At 50.1% G+C, this 17,033-nt stretch overlaps 1 protein-coding gene across 1 annotated transcript in view; it reads left to right on the forward strand.

Annotated features, from left to right (window-relative positions):
- Positions 1 to 17,033, forward strand: part of UBASH3B (ubiquitin associated and SH3 domain containing B) — a 151,088-nt gene that overhangs the window by 109,077 nt on the left and 24,978 nt on the right. Inside the window, exons 2-6 of the mRNA XM_043901421.1 lie at positions 4,953 to 5,006; positions 5,751 to 5,937; positions 7,439 to 7,637; positions 11,129 to 11,298; positions 16,405 to 16,613. Coding sequence (XP_043757356.1) covers positions 4,953 to 5,006; positions 5,751 to 5,937; positions 7,439 to 7,637; positions 11,129 to 11,298; positions 16,405 to 16,613 — 819 coding nt within the window. The remainder of the gene's footprint in view (positions 1 to 4,952; positions 5,007 to 5,750; positions 5,938 to 7,438; positions 7,638 to 11,128; positions 11,299 to 16,404; positions 16,614 to 17,033) is intronic.

Here is a 17,033-nt window from a genome sequence, read left to right on the forward strand (position 1 = left end):
TTAATAGCTAAACCCAAACAACTCAGTTAATTGCTCCTAACAACTTTAAAGGCCGTATGAAAAAATAATACATAAAATTGAAAGAAAAATATTTTAATTTCATTCTTAAAGAACCACAACTACTTACTAACGGGATATATGTATCTGTTGGGCACTGCACAACTGCTCAAACCTTAGGATCAGGTTGGACTTTGCCACTCTTATTTCCTGTTCCCCACTGGGCCACACTGGGTACTTGCTTTTTGCTACAACAGTTGCCAAAACCCCAGCTTCACAAAGATAAGACCCCAGGGGAAATACAAGAAAGCCATCTGTTGAAACTGTAACTTTGGAACTGACATGTACACACTGCTATATTTAAAACAGATAACCAGCAAGGACCTACTATATAGCACAGGGTACTCTGCTCAATGTTACATAGCAATCTGAATGGGAAAAAGAGTTTGAGAAAGAATAGATACATGTATACTTATAAATGAATCACTTTGCTGAATCACATCTCAAACTAAAACATCAACTGTACTCCAATACCAGATGAAAATTTAAAAGAATGAAACTGGAACTACGCTGAGCTCGTAGCTTATGGGGGATGCTCAACAGATAAAGAGGGTGACTTTGTTGCATTCAGAAGTTAACAATTTCCTGAGTTGGCTCTGGTGTGCTGACCTAGAGTGGCTTTGTGGACAGTTTGAGAAGCTCAGCCCCCCTACCCGAGTCAGCAGCCCCCTATTCTGAGCTACCCTAGCACTAGCACACTTGGCACTTCTTTTATCACGGCCATTAACATGTCACCGTGTAAGCCGCTTGTGTGTCTTGACACTGTGAACTCTTTGAGGATGAGGATCGTGCTTCCTCCTCCTCCACTTGCTGATGAGAACATAGTGGCACACAGCTGGCGCTCGGCTGGGAGGACCTGACCTCCTGGGAGTGTCAGAGCCGCCAGTGGAACCCAGAGCACCAGAGTGGCTGCAGGGGAAGTCAGCCTGGGTGACAATTAAGCAGGAAATAACAGTTGGGCTCAGAACCTGTGTTTTGGAGAGAGGGGCTGCGGATCCTGCTGGGCCCAGACATGGGACCAGCCGACTCCACTCATCAGGCCTGAGTTCAGCCACGGGCCCCAGAGACCATGGTTTCTGAGAGGACGCCAACCAGTCAAACTTCAGATCAGAAACAACACTCAGTAAACTCTTGGTTTTATTCTTGGTTTACATTTGGTTTCCTGGTAAGAGTTCCTTGGGAGGAGAAGGAGATCAAGAGAATGGAGGGCAAGTGGGTGTGGGGGAGGAAGGAAGGATGCTGCTCTGCTTGCCACAGATGTGACCGTGGTGTCTGGATAGAACTGTGGTTCTGGGGCCAGATCTATGGTGGACCCGAAACTCAGCAGAGCTGCGGGCAGAGGCCAGATCTGCAGGCAGACAGGAGTCCTGGCCATCCTGGCTGCGTGAAGCATGGCCGTCCCTGGGTGCTCCTGGGTCCTCCCCATCTGGCTGATTTCCTCACAGCTCCATGCCTGGTTTTTTTGATGAGCCATTGCTTATATCTGCTTTGTGCTTTTCTTGCCCATTATTAGCACGCATTAGAGTTTGCATCATTATTTTTTTTTCCCCCACACACTGCTAAGAATGAACCCTCGACATAACTGGGAAGGTTAGAACCAGGGTCCAAAGTCAAATTTGTGTTCTCATGTAATAGCAAAACCTCAGTGGCTCACATGTTTCTCTGATGCTAACCACGAAAGTGCCGTCTAAAATAATGAGCGGCTGTCATCCAGAGACTAGAGTGCAGTCCTTGGAGTGTAAAGGGGTATTTCCCCCTTTATCTGCCCAGTGCGCTCTGCCAACTTCTGCGTCCCTCTGAGGGGTAGCAGCTGTCCAAGCTCAGCCTGGGGTTCGGGGTCCACCCCCCATGCCCCACCGTTCTTGGCACCGGCCCCACCAATGGACCCTGGAGGTGGGAACTCTATGGCAACAGGCTTTCTTCAGCGGGCTGCAGCGGGGAGACGTTCTGCCACCACCCGTGTTCAGTGTGTTCTGGGGGCAGAGTTCTGGGAACAAACTCAGCTCAAAGCACTGTCAGCCTGGCAGTGGTGATGGAGCAGCAGAGCCCAGGACCCTGGGGAAGCCATGCTATTCCTCCTCCACGGCCTCCTGCCTAGAGAATCACACACCTGGGTCAGGTCGGTAACTACTTTCTAGAAACTCCCCAAACAAAACCAAACCAAAGAGCCACTTTAAAGCATGTTGTGTGTGTGTATGTGTGTGTTTAGTTGCTCAGTTGAGTACGACTCTTTGCAACCCCATGGACTGTAGCCTGCCAGTCTCCCCTGCCATGGCAGTTCTCCAGGCAAGAATACTGGAGTGGCTTGCCATTCCCTTCTCCAGGGGGCTTTCCCAACCCAGGGGTAGAAGCCCTCAAAGCATGTTACTGCCAAGAAACTTCTTACTGCTGTCTAACTTGAGTTCCTTCTGATATGGCCAAAAGGCGTTTTACTTTAGCTGACCCTCATGAGAGAAGGTACATCAGATATGATAACCTTCCCTAAAATTGAAGACCTCTCAGCCTTCTCCAGAAAGAAGAATTTGGGTTTCTTTCACCTTTCACCACAGCCTTAATACCCAGACCTTTTGTTATCTTTCTCAGTTGTATCTGAATCCTCCCCAAAACTTGGCTTTTGAATTGCAGGGACTGTAATTTAATGAGAGCTTTCATTTCTAGAGGATGTTCCTAGTGCTTAAGGAAAAATAAACTTCAGATAGGATATATTTCATTGGAGGAAGAACCTAGAAAAAAATGGATCCTTGTTATAAATAGCACATCGTACGAGTGAGCTTTCCTTTTCCCAGTTGTTTTTGAGATGATGGGCTTTTTTTGGTGAGCTTAATCTCTTGGACATTCTAACCTCTAAAAGACCATGTGGCCTCTGTCTAGGAAGTGGTAAAGGAAACAGGGCTGGCATCTTGGCAACAATTACGTGCCATATCCAGGAGTGGGGAAGTGGGATTTCCTACATTACCAGCGTTTTTCTGCACCAGTCTCTGTTCCAAGGGGTTCCAAGGAGTCTGTCTTGCTTTTCCATACCCTCATCTTACTGTAAGGAGGCTTGTCTTTTAGAATGCTGTTCTGCTTAGCTGTGCAGATTTTTTATTCTGATCATTTGGTATTTGTGCTTAGATTTTTGTGGGGGGAAAGGCATTTCTCTTTGGACCATGGAACAGAACAACTGGGGTTGGCCTTGAATCAGGCTGGAGTCTGCCCTTCACCCGGCGCTCACTGATTGAATCTGGCTGTCCTGATTACATGACTGTACTTCCTTCACCTGAATTTCCCTTCGTCAAGCAGCTGGGCCCCTAGTTGATGTCTGAGGTCCCTTCCAACCTGACCCTCTGTGATTGTCATGGCATCATCGGTTCTCAGTGCTCCATAGAGGGACCAGGGAAAGAAAGGAGGAGTTGGGTTCAGCAGCCAATCGGGAAGAGGATGCTTGGGAAGAGCATCAGTTTAAACTAGAAAATCCTCCCCTCTCTCCTCTCTCCCAAAGACCCCGAATTGGGGTAGTGTAAACGGACATGAGTAATTGATTATTAATCACCTCCAGTGTGAAGGGCACTGTTCAAGGCTTCTTGCTTGTAGAGGAGAGGTACTTGGTGAATTCTATCTCCATAGCCCCCACACCCATACCACCACTCCCTCCCCAGGTCAGGTGCCTCCAGCCTATGCACTTAGGGTTCTCTGTGCCCTTCCCTCGTTGCATTGACCACCAATGTGATTAAATAATTATCTGTGCAATGAACATAGTCGTGCCTGTTTGGCTGAAGACCCTGTGAGGCCAGGGGCCGTATAAGTCTCGATTTTCACTGTATTCCTAGAACCCAGCACAGTGCTGACAAAGTCATTGCAATTCAAGATGTATATATTAAACAGTCATAAACTTGAATGCATGAATGGATGGAAAAATAGCAAAACTGGGTGCAAACCCAGAACTGTGGCTCTTGGAGACCCTAGCTGACATTTCAGAAGGGCTGTCCTCAGATGCCTGAGCACAAGGCTGTGACCTTCTGCCGGGACCACCCTGCAAGCCCGCCCCGCTGCACACAGAACTCCTGAGTGTTTCTCCAGCAGTGGGCCTGACAGCTTCCCTTCTCTGGCCAGTCCCCTTTACCATGCGCTGTGCGCGCGCTCAGTTGCTTGGTTGTGTTGGCCTCTTCTGCAGCCTCTTGGACTATAGCCTTTCAGGCTCCTCTGTCTATGGGATTTCTCCCAGCAAGAATACTGGAGTGAGATGCCATTTCCTCCTTCAGGGGATCTTCTTGACCCAGGGATTGAACCCTCGTCTCCTTGGCAGGCAGATTCTTTACCACTGAGCCACCTGGGAAGCCTTTACCCAGTGCTACATGTCCCCAGAGATGTCTGTAAAGTTGTTGGAGACTCTGGATCCAGTCTGAGAATGCTGGTGGTGATTGGAGGAAAGTGGGAGGAGGCCTTGGATTGAACCAGACCAATTGTCCTTGTGGGCAGTTAGCCTCAAGTCTTAACAGCCCCAGCACCACCTTCTAGCATACTTTGCCAAAAGGCTGCAAATGAGAAAGGGCTCTGCAGGGGATCTGGGTCAGGAAAAGTGAGTGGGTGAAAGGGAAGGGGGGGAAAGCAAGACATGACAACCTTTAGGGAAGCAAAAATAAAAGTCTGATGTGGAAATGGCTAAAAATAGATGCCATGCGCTGTCAGGCTGCATGCGAATTGAATGCTAATGACATGGAAATTAATCACAGGTTCTAAGGTCCACACACTTTGCTGTGACCCCTGGGGGGACACCCTGCTGCAGGGTGTGGGACACCCCACACCCCTGAAGAGGCTTCACCATGCCTGCCTCACACCCAGCTCTGTCACTGCAGTGGGAAAAGCTGATAGGAGGCTAAAAATACTAACAATAGAAATCTGATTTCTCTTTCCAGACAAAAAGCCTTGGCATCCACGGGAGGAAGAAGCGTTCAGGCAGCATGTGACTGGTTGGTATAAAATAAATAAATTGAGAAAATAGCATGTAATTAATCCCAAGTGTGTGTGTGTGGTTGAGCGGGGACGTGCAGCCTGTCTCTGATGGGCCCTTCCAACGAGGAGAGGGGGCCGTGTGACAAGCCATTTGCCCCCTGTGCCCTGGCCCCAGAGTGTGCTCTCCTCAGAGCTGTTGAAAGAAATTCAGAGCATTTCCAAGATGTGGTCTCTTGTCATGATATTCACCCCCGCTTCCCACTCAGTCACTTAAAGATACAGTGTAGATACTGGACAAATCAGGTGACAAACATCCACTGACCTTCCAACAGGATAGGACGGCCCAGGGCCGACCCCACAAAGCGGCCCCCTCAAAGCTTCCCTTGTCTTTGGAGGCATGTGGGTTTAAGCGTAGACCAAGCTGGAGGGACAGGCAGTACTGGTGGCCTAGGAAAGGATTTGGAGGTGATCTGCAATGCTTCCTGGAGAGGGTGGCCTTAGAATTTTAGGGGGGAGCTGTGGGATGCAAATGAAATAGGACAGGCAGGAGAAGAGATGTTGGTGCATCTGAGAGTTGGTTACAAAGTGTGAGCTTTGTAACAAAGTGAGAGGTAGATTTTTTTAAAGTACAAAACCGAAGACCCTCCCGCTTGTAGTGTGTGATTGGTGGAGGCTGCAAAGGATGGATCTTGATTTCGGTTCTCCCTTGGCTTCCATGGTCCTCAAGTGAGGCCGGCCCGGCCCCCCTGTCTCTCTGGCAGGTTGTTCTCCCACGTCGGCGACCCCTTCCTGGATGACCCCCTGCCCCGGGAGTACGTCCTCTACCTCCGCCCCACCGGCCCCTTAGCGCAGAAGCTCTCCGACTTCTGGCAGCAGTCGAAGCAGATCTGCGGCAAGAACAAGGCGCACAACATCTTCCCCCACATCACCCTCTGCCAGTTCTTCATGGTGAGCCACAGCCCCCACCCCCCACCCCAGGGTGCCCGCATCCCTCGGGCCCCGAGGGACTGGATCAAAGCTGGGAGCCTCACAGGATGTTGGCAGAAACAGTCATGACTCCAGAGTGGAATGAACCTTGGGGGAATCAGTGAGGTCAGCTGCTCACCCCAGTCGTCCTCCTCTATTTTGAGGACGGGGTGTGCTATGCAGCATGCAGGATCTTACTTATCCCATCAGGGATTCAACCTGCACCCCCTGCAACAGAGGTGCAGATTCTTTACCACCGGACCACCAGGAAAGTCCCTTGTCCTCTTTCTAATATCTGCCAATACCCAGGAGCACACCAGGTCTGGTGTAGCATTGTGGTGACCTTGTGCTCCTCAGGACCCAGGGGACAAGCCTGACCCACTGTGTGACCCACTGTTCTGGCAGCCATGAGGGGAATGGGTTCTCTAACCTGGCTTCCCCCTGTCGATCGTCTCCCTCCCCTCTGACAAAGAAAGAGCAGGCATTAGAAAGCTGGGGGTGAGAAATGTAGTCTATAGATGGGGAAGTGACTCTGGTCTCCTGCACACTGTCTACAGGTTTTGCCATGCTAGAGGTCTTTCTAGAAATGGAAGGAGATACCTTTCTCCTGACATTGTTACCTGACCCATAATTCTAGCCTCATGAAGCTTAGGTAGTGACTGAATTAAATCCCTCTCATTCCAGTAAATGTAAACACATTTCTTCCCCTTTGGTTCTCTGCAGAGACGGAGAATAACAGATGTATCCAGCTATAGTCACGATTAGGCAGAATGATCACACTTTAAGACAATATGTTTTTCTAATATTTTGGGTGGTTTTTCCAGAATCTCATTCATATTCTCCATCCCCCACGCCCTTTTATAGGTGAAAATATGTTCCTAACACCTTGTCTTTCACCATTCACGCTGAAAATTAAAATGATGATCATTTCCTCTTAGTCACCCAGGATCTTTCTCAAAAACACGTGGAGTTTTAGACACTCTTGTTCTTTCTTCCAGCGCTCGGGGGGTGGGGGTGTAGGAGGAGGAGGATGTCACAGCTCTTGGAGCCTCATTCTCCCCCAGTATTGTGGGGTAGAGGTGGCATCAGCTTTGGATCATTTAGGCTGAAGAGAAAAGGCGCAGATGATGCCGAACAGTAGAGAAAATACAGCAACTTACCGCGGGGTGCTGCGCGCTCTCCTGGCGTGGCCCTCACGCTCCGTTTCTGCTGGACCAGCCCTACTGCATTCTGGTGGGGCTCAGAGCACAGCATGGAGGGAGGGAGGGGGGAGGTGGTCCATTGCCCTGGTTTAGTCTACCCACTGGATAATCCTTCTCCAGGTAACTGGGAGGCTGCGGGTCTTCTCCCTCCTTGCAGACAGGAGCAATGGTTCCAGGGCTGCCTCCTCAGCCCCCAGTATTGGGCAGAGGATACAAAAGTTAAGTAGCGGCAGACACCACCCCTTGTCTTTGAGAGAAGCCTCTTGTTTCCCCCCCACCAGTGTGAGGACAGCAAGGTGGACGCCCTGGGGGAGGCCCTGCAGACCACCGTCAGCCGCTGGAAATGCAAGTTCTCAGCCCCACTGCCCCTGGAGCTCTACACCTCCTCCAACTTCATCGGCCTCTTCGTGAAGGAAGACAGTGCAGAGGTCCTCAAGAAGTTTGCTGCCGACTTCGCAGCAGAAGCTGCCTCCAAAACTGGTGAGCCTCTAGCTGCCAGGCCAGCCAGCCCTGGGAATCGGGAAGTCAGGAAGGAAGGGGACAGAAAGTGATGGTGGAGTCGGGAGGTGGAGTCTGCCCACAGGAATGGGCAGAATGTGACCAAGAACACAGCCGTTTCCTGCGGAACCCACACCTCTTGCCCCTTTGAAAAGCATTCAACTGCAGTTCTGCTGACCTCCTTGAGAGCAGGTGATGACACCCATGTTGAAGGCACGCAGATGACTGTTCCTATTGATCTGTAAGTGTGTTCCTTTACAGCCCCCCATCGGCTCTCGGCTCCTCCCTTCAGTTCAGGAACCTTTTGCTTTTTTTTTTTTTGCCTGCACCTCTTAGCTTTAGGGATCTTAGTTCCCCACTGGGGATCGAACCCAGGCCACAACAGTGACAGCACCGAGTCCTAACCACTGGACCGCCAGGGCATTCCCAAGGAGCCTTTTCCTCCTTCCAACCCCCCTTGCAGGCAGGCGTTTATCTGGGTTGCCCCGTCCCCTCCAGGAGGACTGAGGCCTTTGTTCAGGAGGTCGCACGGCCCAGAGAGGAGAGGGGAACCACTTAGCATCCAGTAATAAATCCACTGAGCCGATGACACCTTTCATTCGACTAGCTGAAGCCCAGTAGACAAGCCCCAGATGTTACCCCTTCACGATGCCACGTGCTCTTTGCCTGGAAGGCCTCAGTTCAAGCAAGCGACCAAGGTTTACTGTCAAAGGAGGTTTACTGTCAAAGGCATGAGCTTGGAGGGGTGCTCAGGAAGTGTATTGACTCAACAGCAGAACAGCAGGCAGCAGAGAGAGGGGTCAGAGGCCAAGGTTTGCAAAGCCTTCCCGGGTGACTGAGGTGCCCACAGCTCACTGAGCTCCACAGGGGCTTCGCCTGCAATGGGACAGACAGACAGACAGACGGTGGGGGAGTCTGCTCGCTCCGTTTAGAATGGAATCACAGTCAGCAGGTATTTATTGGGCACCTACCATGTGTCTCTCTGTGCGGAATGCAGCAGGGAAGAAGCAGTGGCTTCTCCCGGCAGAGGCATGCTTGGGAAACCCCATTCGTGTAGTGAGAGCTGTGAGGAGAGGAAAGTCACCCCAGGAAGGCATCGATCCGCCAGACAGGCATAGGGCCTTGCATGAGGGCAGCAAAGCACAGGCAGGAAGGAGCAGGCTGTTTGCAGGGGCAGCAGGGGGGCAGCACCCTGACCAGAGCCAAGGCCGTGTGTGTGTGCCCACTGGGGTCCTGGGTGTTGAGTGCGGAGCTGGCAGAGCCCCACTGTCTACTCCTTGGGCTCCTGGCCTTTGGCCTCCACCTCATTGGCCCATGTCCCTAGCTGCTGTTTTCATCCCCAGCTCAGGCCCTTTTGGGCCTCCCTGGTAGCTCAGCTGGTAAAGAATCTACCTGCAGCGCGGGAGACCTGGGTTTGATCCCTGGGTTGGGAAGATCCCCTGGAGAAAAGGGAATGGCTACCCACTTCAGTATTCTGGGCTGGAGAATCCCACAGACAGAGGAACCTGGTGGGCTACAGTCCATGGGGTCGCAAAGAGTCAGAAACAACTGAGCGACTTTCACTTCAGGCCCTTTTGCTCAGGGTCCTTTAGCAGAAAATCTCCAAACAGGGCCCAGGATTCCAGGAAGAGTGTGGTGAGGGCCCAGACTCAGCAAGCTCTACGCTCTCAGAGGGACCTGGGCCCTTCGATCACCTCTGTGCACTGGGAACTGGGTCTTCTTAGACCCCTACCCCACGCTCTCACTCCCCAGGGCTCATCTCTGTTGACTTGGGTGGAGCCTTCTGGCTTCACAGACGCTTAATATTTCAGACAAATGGCATCATCGGCAGCTTATTTCCTGTTCCCATCCCTCCATCTCAGGGAAACAACTCTTTTTTCATCCCACAGTAGCTGTTGTCAAAACCACTAAAACTCCCACAAGAACCAAGTCTGCTGTTGTAGCCACAAAACCCCAGTCCCTCCCAAATGAGTAAACCAGGTCTCAGCCTGGACGCGGCTGATTTATAAAGCGCATATAGTGGGCCCTTGCTGGCTTTCCTGCCAGGAATGGGGCAAACCAGCTCCCTCCCAAATGCCTGAGCCATCTCCCCAAGAACGGGCCTGCCAGGCTGGCATCTTGGTCCTGGTGCTGCCCCCTGGTGGTGACTCAGAGAACTGGCTGGCCCTGCCTCAGCCATTGGCCCAGACTGGACAGGTCTTTAGAACTTGTGCCCTGGTATTCAGAGGTGTGGCAGACCCAGATTCCACCAGTGAGTGAGTAGATGAAGTGTCATCCTTCATCCTTGGTGGTTTAGGGAGATTCATTCGTGTGTATTCACTCATTTAACAAATACCGAAAGTCCACAGGGGTGCTGCTGAGCAAGGGAGGAGGAGGGGTGCTTTCAATATACAAACAAGATACAGAGCCGTCACCTCAGGGGCTTTTACACCAGAGATTCACAGTGCAGTATAACAGAAAAAGTACTCAAAGCCACCGACCCAGGGACGATCCCCTGGTTGGCGAACTAACTCCCGCATGCCACACAGTATGGCCAAAAACCCCCAGAGACCCAAATCTACTTCCATCTCTGTGTGACTAGAGCAAGCCGCTTGATTTCTGAAATTCCCTTCTGTTGTGTCTTCTTCAGTGTTCTAGCTTGGACAGTAAATGACTCTCTCCAGCTGAAAAATGCATATGAAAGACAAAAGCCATTGCCTTGTGTAGGTAGGCTGGTTTGGTTTTTCAGGGTGTCTTAGATAGCCTGCATACTTGAAGCCTGTGGGTGTCGGGTGATTCTGCGCGCGCGCGCACACACACACACACACACACCCCGACACACACCCCCTCCCCCCCGGTACACTTGGCAGTTTCTGGAGTCATGTGTGTTTGTCACAACTTTGGGGGTGCTACTGACATCTATCTGATGGGTTGGGGCTAGGAGGGCAGCTAAAGACCTAATAATGTGCAAGACATCCCTGCTACAAAGAATAACCTGGTCCAAAATGATATTGAGAAACCCTGTTTTAAACTCAAAGTAATCCATCTCCCCCCACCCCCCATTTCTCCATCAGAGCCACCCAGAAGCTAAGAGACTTGATTTCAAAATGAAGACAATTCGGCTTTGGGAGTCACAGGATGACAAAATTTGCTCCATACTTAGCTCATCCCTTTAGGTCTTGATGTCCTCACCTGAATGGTGGGGCCAGTGATACTCATCTGGATTTGTTGTGAGCAGCCAGCAATCAAAACGATTGCCTCTCAGCTGATCCAGAAAACCCAGACACGTGGCTATTTCTCTCTTGGACTGTGGGTTGTTACATCCCCACCCACTCTTATTCAGCTGCTGTGAAGGAGAGAAACAGCTTTTGTCTGACCGAGGGGCTCCCTCCCCTACTTGTCGGGAAGCAGTTTTATCAGGGCACCATTCTGTGTTCTCCCTCATGTCTCCACCATTGCAATGCACCAACTGCCTGTCTCCTCCCTTCCTCTAGAAGTGCACGTGGAACCCCACAAAAAGCAGCTGCACGTGACCCTGGCTTACCACTTCCAAGCCAGCCACCTGCCCACCCTGGAGAAGCTCGCCCAGAACATCGACGTCAAACTCGGGTGTGACTGGGTGGCCACCATCTTCTCCCGGGATATCCGATTTGCTAACCACGAGGTAACATCTCACTGGGGTTCCTGCCCCTGCCGGGCGTGCCAGGTGCCTTCAGCAGCACTGGCTGCTGAGGGGAGACGGACACCCGAGGAGCGCAGTGGGGCCAGCACTGGGCCAGGAGTCCGCCGGCCTGGGATTTCATCCAGGCGCTGGCTGGCTCACTGGGAATCTGTAAGCGTGCATCTCTCGTCTCTGGGTCCCAAGTGGCTGAGCTGTGTAATATTCCCCACTCTTCTGTCTGCCCTGCCAACCTTACTGGAATAGTATAGAAATGAAACAGGAGAATAGATAGAAAAGCATGTCGGTAAATTTTAAAATATTCTATCTGTTCACGGGATTAATAGGTAGAAGACATCACCCTGATCTTAGGTGAGAAAGATACCTAAATACAAAAGAAAATCTGTGAACACATAGTTAACAGTATTTGTTGTGGCATGCAGGTTACCCTGGAACATACTAAAATTTTAAAATGTCCTCTCCTCAAGGAGTCTGAGTCCAGTGAGGAAGAGAGAACAGATGCATATGAAATGAAGGCATGGACCAAATATCAGGAGAGTGTGTGCATCACATAGGAGGCATAAGAGTGACAGGCGGAACCACTGGCATGGTGCTATCATCCTTCTTTTGAGGGAACCCACATTGCTTTCCAGGATCAGCATGTGCCACCTCTAAAGAGTCTTGCTGTCCTTTTTCTCCTGAAAGAGAAGCTGAGACACAGGGATTCAGTGACTGGTCCAAAGCTAAAGAGCAACTCAGGACCAGAACCAAAGCCAAAAGCCAGAGGTTCTGATCAGTAAAGATGGGCAACCCACCTAAAAAGAGACCACAGAGTCTGCAAAAATTGTCCTCCGGTTTAACTACATTTGTGAAACATAATTAATTTCCTAGTTTTTCAGCAGCAAAAGAACTGATATTTTTGTTTATATAGACTTTTAATATCCTTTAGACATTTTTAAAAAAATTATGAAGAGATTCAGGGTCTAGGTCAGGCGACCTCATAGTTGATTTGAATGTGGTGGGGAGACCCAGCCCGTGATTGAGGTCCATGGGGTCTGAGAGGGTCAGGGATGTGCAACTTTGTCTGGCTCTGCTGATGGGCCCGTCACATCCTCCTTCCAAGTCATTCGATGCAAGTTTCTGTAAAGACACAGCAAAGAGACTGGGCTTAGCCTTCCTTCAAAATTCTGACATTTCCTGGACTTGCTTAGTGTGAGCCCTAAATAAAACAAAAGAGGTGTGGCTGAATGGATTCCTTCCGAGGGCAGGGGAAAAACTGTCAAAGGTGGTGTGCCAATGGGCTGTGAGAAGTCACCTTTCTAAGCGAAGGGAGGTGGTGACGGAATTTTCCAAGGAGTATCTTCTAATCAACACTGCCCTCCAGTTAACTCAGAGGGTAATTGCTTTTCTGCCTGACCCACATTCTGCTCAATTGGCACCGAGGGAATGAGGCAGCTAGTGCCCACAGGAATTATTTTCTAAAAATAACATGGCCTCTTTTTATCTCTTATTTGTAAAAGCTCATTTATTACTGTTCCTCCTGATCAAGCTCTCCCTCCAGGGTCACCTGGCTTTACCTGAGCCCCCTGCATATATAAACTTCACCTTGCCTTCTACCTCCTCCTGTGCTCAGGAGGCAGGATTGAGTGATCGGTCCAGTGAGGTAACAGATGTCCAGAGAAGGCGAGTGGTTTAGGCAAGGATAGTCAGCAGGTGATGCTTAGGAATCCTCCGAGATCTCACCCCTCCGCTGTTCGGGTGCTGACTTCCTGTGGGCTCGCAAGTGCCTGCTTTGCTTCACACCATCTCGTCCACATTTGGTATGCCATGCTAGTTTTATGTGCCAAGCGCTGGAAATCTAGAGGAAGGACGGAGTTCTAGAAAAAGCATAGATTTTGGAGTCTGGCACACATGGCTTCAAATCCTGACTCCCTATTTTAGCAGTAGTTAGATTCTCTTTTGCAACTTCTAGACAGTAACCCAATCCTTAGTTCTCATGTGTGCAAGAGAGTGATGACATTGTGCTAGAGTATTGGCATGGACTAGAGGCCCTCCCATAAGAGAGGTTGCAGCAACAACAACAAAATTGCCACAGCTGTAAAAAAGGGCTTCAAAGGCAAAGAGGGTCAGTTCCTATCATCACGAAGGGCTGTACCTGCCCTTCCTGAGGTAACAAACTTTGAGTTTAGTCCCCAAGTAGGAAGGGAGGAAAACATACTTCAGATAGACTCAAGAATTCTTACAAGTAGATGCTAGGCCTAAGAGAGTAAGTATCATGTAGGACAAAACTTGGAGAAGGGAAGGGCAACCCACTCTGGTATCCTTGCCTACAGAATCCCATGGGCAGAGGAGCCTGGTGGGCTACAGTCCATGGACTTGCAGAGTCAGACACACCTGAGTGACTAACACTTTCAGGACAAAACTAGGCAGTGTGTCCTGAGATCTCCCAAACTCGGGCTGGCTTTTGCATGCCATGTGCTTTCGGTGAGCAGGAAAGAACTATAGGGACCTGAGCAGCGGTTATGATTTGAGATTTGCTGCAGTACCTTGATTTTCTTTATCGCTTATTCAGTAAATCAAAGCTCCTTGTTGTCCAACTGCTCTCTGCCCAGGAGTTGTCCCCTCTGCTCCTTTCTGTGCCTCGACCTCCCTGGGATCTCCTAGAGCCACAAGACTCACCCCCAAGTGAAAGGAGGGATGATATCTTCTTTGTCATTTGTGAGTTTCTCAAAGAAAAGGCCCGCTGCTGAGTCAAAGGCATCATTACCCAAGACTGCTGCGCTTGAGCATCTAAGGAACCTGAGTTTAGACTTGTTCCCCGTGACTCGGTCCCTCTCTCCACCCTGTTCCAGGAAAAGACACATTCCTTTTGGTGTCTCATCACATACCTAGCTTAGAGATTTAAGTGGTTGGTTGTGAGTGTTTTTTCTTTTTCCTTAAGCTGTTTTTTAACAACCCAGCAAAAGAACCTTCCTGGTTCATTTGGAAATGTGGTTTGAGTGTGTATGTGGCAGAGAAGTGGGGAGGCGACGAGATGGAAGAAGATCTAGAGCCGATAGATGCTGGAGTGAGGATTCAGAGAGGAATAACCTAAATAACCTAACCCTAAATAAAAGGGATGTCAGAAATCCCCGGGGGCAGTTGAGTTCTGTGCATTATCACATTCATTCTCTGGGGGAAAAAATCATTTTTACTGCCTCCTCTCATTAGAGATTTCCAGAAAGAAATTGTTTATGACATGTTCTGATGGATCATCTTGACCCTAGGGAGCTGATTAGCTCACAGGCCTACCTAGCATAGGCTTTGGGGGTTAGCATCAGCTCAACAGAAAGATAACCCCTTGAAAGCCAGGTGTCATGGTTAGAAATAATAGAATAGAAATAATTATGCCTCTTTTGTGTACCAGAGTCCTCAGGAGTTTTGGAGTTCTCTTCAGTTCAGTTCAGTCGCTCAGTCGTGTCCGACTCTTTGCGACCCCATGAAGCGCAGCACGCCAGGCCTCTCTGTCCATCACCAACTCCCGGAGATTACTCAAACTCATGTCCATCGAGTCAGTGATGCCATCCAGCCATCTCATCCTCTGTCGTCCCCTTCTCCTCCTGCCCCCAATCCCTCCCAGTATCAGGGTCTTTTCGACTGATTCAGCTCTTCGCATCAGGTGGCCAAAGTTTTGGAGTTTCAGCTTCAGCATCAGTCCTTCCAATGAACACCCAGGACTGATCTCATTTAGGATGGATTGGTTGGATCTCCTTGCAGTCCAAGGGACTCTCAAGAATCCTCTCCAACACCACAGTTTAAAAGCATCAATTCTTCGGTGCTCAGCTTTTTTCACAGTCCAACTCTCACATCCATACATGACCACTGGAAAAACCATAGCCTTGACTAGACGGACCTTTGTTTTCTTAGGTTGTCTCATTTAACTTTTATAGTCCAAGTATTATTTTACAGATGAGAAAATGAAATGTTAGCCACTCAGTCATGTCCAACTCTTTGCAGTCCCCTGGACTGTAGTCCACCAGGTTCGTCTGTCCATGGGATTCTCCAACCAAGAATACTGGAGAGGGTTCCCATGCCCTCCTCCAAGGGATCTTCTTGACCCAGAGTTTGAACCCAGATCTCCAGCATTGCAGGTAGATTCTTTACCGTCTGAGCCACCAGGGAAGCCCATGCAGATGAGAAAAAACAGAGGCCAAACAAAGTTAAAAACCTGCATGTGGGAACCAGAATACTTAGCCTTCCTCTAGTGGCTTCAGGATTGAAGGAAAAGCTGATAAAACAGCTCCGTCTTAGTGTCCCCTTATGAAACACACAGAAAAATATTTTCCTTAGTATTGAGGTCTTCTGCTGTTAACAGAAAAGTGGTAAAATATTAATAGATGTTTTCCAAAGTATCTTCATACCTCTGCCTGTGATATTTCTGTATACCAGAAAAGGAGGCAAAATATGGAATAAATCAGACAAGTGACATGACCTGAGGTTGGCCCGAGGGGCTTTTTCTGAGCCCAGAGAGGGAACACGTGGTCTCCACCTGTTGACTGACAGGAGCTGGTTACACACAGGACACTGATGGCTGTGAAAGATATTTTTCTTTTGAGGTCTTTGCTAAACATGGAGGTTTAAAGAAAGCTCTTTGTAGGCAGGACCATGTCTTATTTGAGCCGCTCAGTTACATGGAGAGGAGATCACTTTGTCCCCAAAGCCTTCCTAGCAGAGTCTCTCATCTGGTTGTTGGTGACATTGCATGAAGGCTCCTTTCCACGAGCTGTGTGTCCAGGGTGTCTTACGGCATCGACCTGGCAGACAGCAGGGAAGACGAGGTCCAAACCTGTCTGTAAAGCAGTTTACTGGAGAACCTACGAGTTTCCATATGAATTTCTACAAGCCATGTCTTTTGACGCAAAGCTATGCCTGAGGGAAAGTCTGGAACCAGCCAGAAGCAGTAGCACACCCTGAGAGGAGAAGAAATGCCTTCTGACCTGAATCCAGATCTACTCGGAGCCTGCAGACCCCAGAGGTGCCTGTGAACAAAAGCAGGGCACATAGGCGGGCCCTGAGGTGCTCAGCAGAGCTGGTCAGGTGTGGGCCTCACGCTTCCCTCTCCTCCTTTTCCAGACATTACAGGTGATCTACCCGTACACCCCACAGAACGACGACGAGCTGGAGCTGGTCCCCGGGGACTTCATCTTCATGTCGCCCATGGAACAGACCAGCACCAGCGAGGGCTGGATCTATGGCACGTCCCTGACCACGGGCTGCTCCGGACTCCTGCCGGAGAACTACATCACCAAGGCTGACGAGTGCAGCACCTGGATCTTTCACGGGTGAGCCCATGCCAGGTTCTCGGAGGTGGCGGGACACGCGGGGCAGCAGGAGCAGCACGTGGAGTCCAGCGCTCTTGGTCCCAGACCTTCAGAGCTGGGCATGGGAAAAGTGGGAGACGGCATGGCCTGCTTCACCCCGCCTGCCCCGCCAGCTGGAACATCTGTCAGAGTTCTCGATCAGAGACTAAACAGGCTGCTCAGGGGACATCTCTTCTGGCCTCAGTGCGTCATCCTACCACTGAGTCTTTATGGCTTTGGGGCTTCTGTCCACTTTGTCCTGGGTCATTGCACAGACTCCCCAGAGAAGCAGGACAGATTCCCACTATGCCTGCCAGCCAGTAGTCAACAGATTTGCCAAGGTCAGGGGACCTAACCACCTGAGCCAGTCCTCAGACCTGGCACGTGAATGCCTAGATGACA

This window comes from Cervus elaphus, chromosome 1, assembly GCF_910594005.1.
Source record: "Cervus elaphus chromosome 1, mCerEla1.1, whole genome shotgun sequence".
NCBI classification, from domain to species: domain Eukaryota; kingdom Metazoa; phylum Chordata; class Mammalia; order Artiodactyla; family Cervidae; genus Cervus; species Cervus elaphus.